We start from the raw sequence: 1581 nt of genomic DNA on the forward strand, positions 1-1581 counted from the left end.
ATAAAGCAAGTACTGCGAACCACTTTAAGCACGAGATTGGACATCCTACTTTCTCCGCATCAAGACCGCGTTCACCCCCTTTGCTTTCAAAGCATTGAAGGCCGGGTGAGAATAAAGAGAGAGGGAGCACTCGTGGCACACTTACTATATCCGTTCGAGAAGAAAGCGGAGTTCCTATTCACCGCTACCCCTGAGTGAACAGTCGACTCAAAAGAGCAATTCAAGAGACAAGCTTGCTTCTTCTCGCGGGTTGGCTTAATTTCTCTTCTTTCAGTCATGGATGGTCAATATACTTTTGAGTAGACTCCTTTTCTTCAAGTGGCTAAGAATCTTCTCGCTGTGGCTCAACAATTTAGCGAATCTTCTACCTTTTTTTTTCGCACAAAGTGACAATCCAATTCAATGTGTTTGCTTCGTGCATGAAAGAGTGGATTTGAAGCCAGCTTTATAGCACTCTGGTTATCACAAAGTAGAGTTAGACCATTAGGCTTTATACCCAGCTCAGAGAGAAGGTGACGATACCAAGTTCTTTCTGCTGTTGCATCCGACATTGCACGAGATTTTTGCTTTGCGCTTGATCGAGAAACTGTTCTTTGTTTCTTGCTACTCCATAAGATAAGTGAACCAGCAAAGAAGACACTAAAACCTTTAATTGATCTCCTTGAATCAGGATCTCCGCCCCAGTTAGCATCTGAGTAAGCAACTAGATTAGGTTGCCTTTTGACAGTAGGGAAAAAAAGCCCATCTGCTAATGTTCCTTTCACATAACGAAGAATTCTCTTGGCAGCTTGAATAAAAAACTCACGAGGATCATGCATGAATTGACATACTTGGTTTACAGCAAATGTTATATCTGGGCGTGTAAAAGTGAGATATTGAAGTGCTCCCACAAGACTTCTATACTTCTCTGGATGTTTGACAGGGTGACTCTCTTTTTGTGATAATTGCTGTCCAAGAACCATAGGGGTAGGTGCAGGTTTGCAGTCATTCAAACCAAATCTTTTTAGAAGATCAAGAGCATATTTCTGCTGAGTAATCTTCATTCCATTAGATGAGCGCTCAACCTCTATGCCCAAAAAACACTTTAGTTCTCCCAGGTCTTTCATGGCAAATTGATGACCAAGTATGAGTTTTAGCTTATCAATTTCGTCTTCTGCATTTCCTGTAACTATTATGTCATCAACATAAATAAGTACCATAATTAGAATGAGTTTCACACCTTCTCTCTTGAAAAACAGTGAGTTGTCTGACTTGCTTCGACTGTAACCATTATAAAGAAGAGTTTTGCGGAGGCTTTCAAACCAGGCTCGTGGGGCTTGCTTGAACCCATAGATTTCCTTTCTCAATTTGCAAACCCATTTTTCATCATCTAATACATGATATCCTGGTGGTGGCTCTATATATACTGCTTCTTGTAGGTCTCCATGCAAAAATGCATTTTTGACATCTAGTTGATGAAGCTTCCAACCATAGCAGTTTGCCAAGAGCGGTTATGAAGCATCGATCGTCATTTGCTTCATTCATTCCTATCCCACGAGCAGAGAAAGAACTGGGTATGGAATAGGCGACTTGTTCTCTTTC

At 41.1% G+C, this 1581-nt stretch overlaps 1 protein-coding gene across 1 annotated transcript; it reads right to left on the reverse strand.

Annotated features, from left to right (window-relative positions):
- Positions 1-344: 344 nt before the first annotated feature.
- Positions 345-1199, reverse strand: LOC122037864 (uncharacterized mitochondrial protein AtMg00810-like). Its single transcript, XM_042597319.1, has one exon. It carries the CDS (start codon positions 1197-1199, stop codon positions 345-347), a length of 855 nt encoding a protein of 284 aa, XP_042453253.1.
- Between the last annotated feature and the right edge of the window lie 382 nt (positions 1200-1581).

Source organism: Zingiber officinale, unplaced genomic scaffold, assembly GCF_018446385.1.
Source record: "Zingiber officinale cultivar Zhangliang unplaced genomic scaffold, Zo_v1.1 ctg99, whole genome shotgun sequence".
Lineage (NCBI taxonomy): Eukaryota > Viridiplantae > Streptophyta > Magnoliopsida > Zingiberales > Zingiberaceae > Zingiber > Zingiber officinale.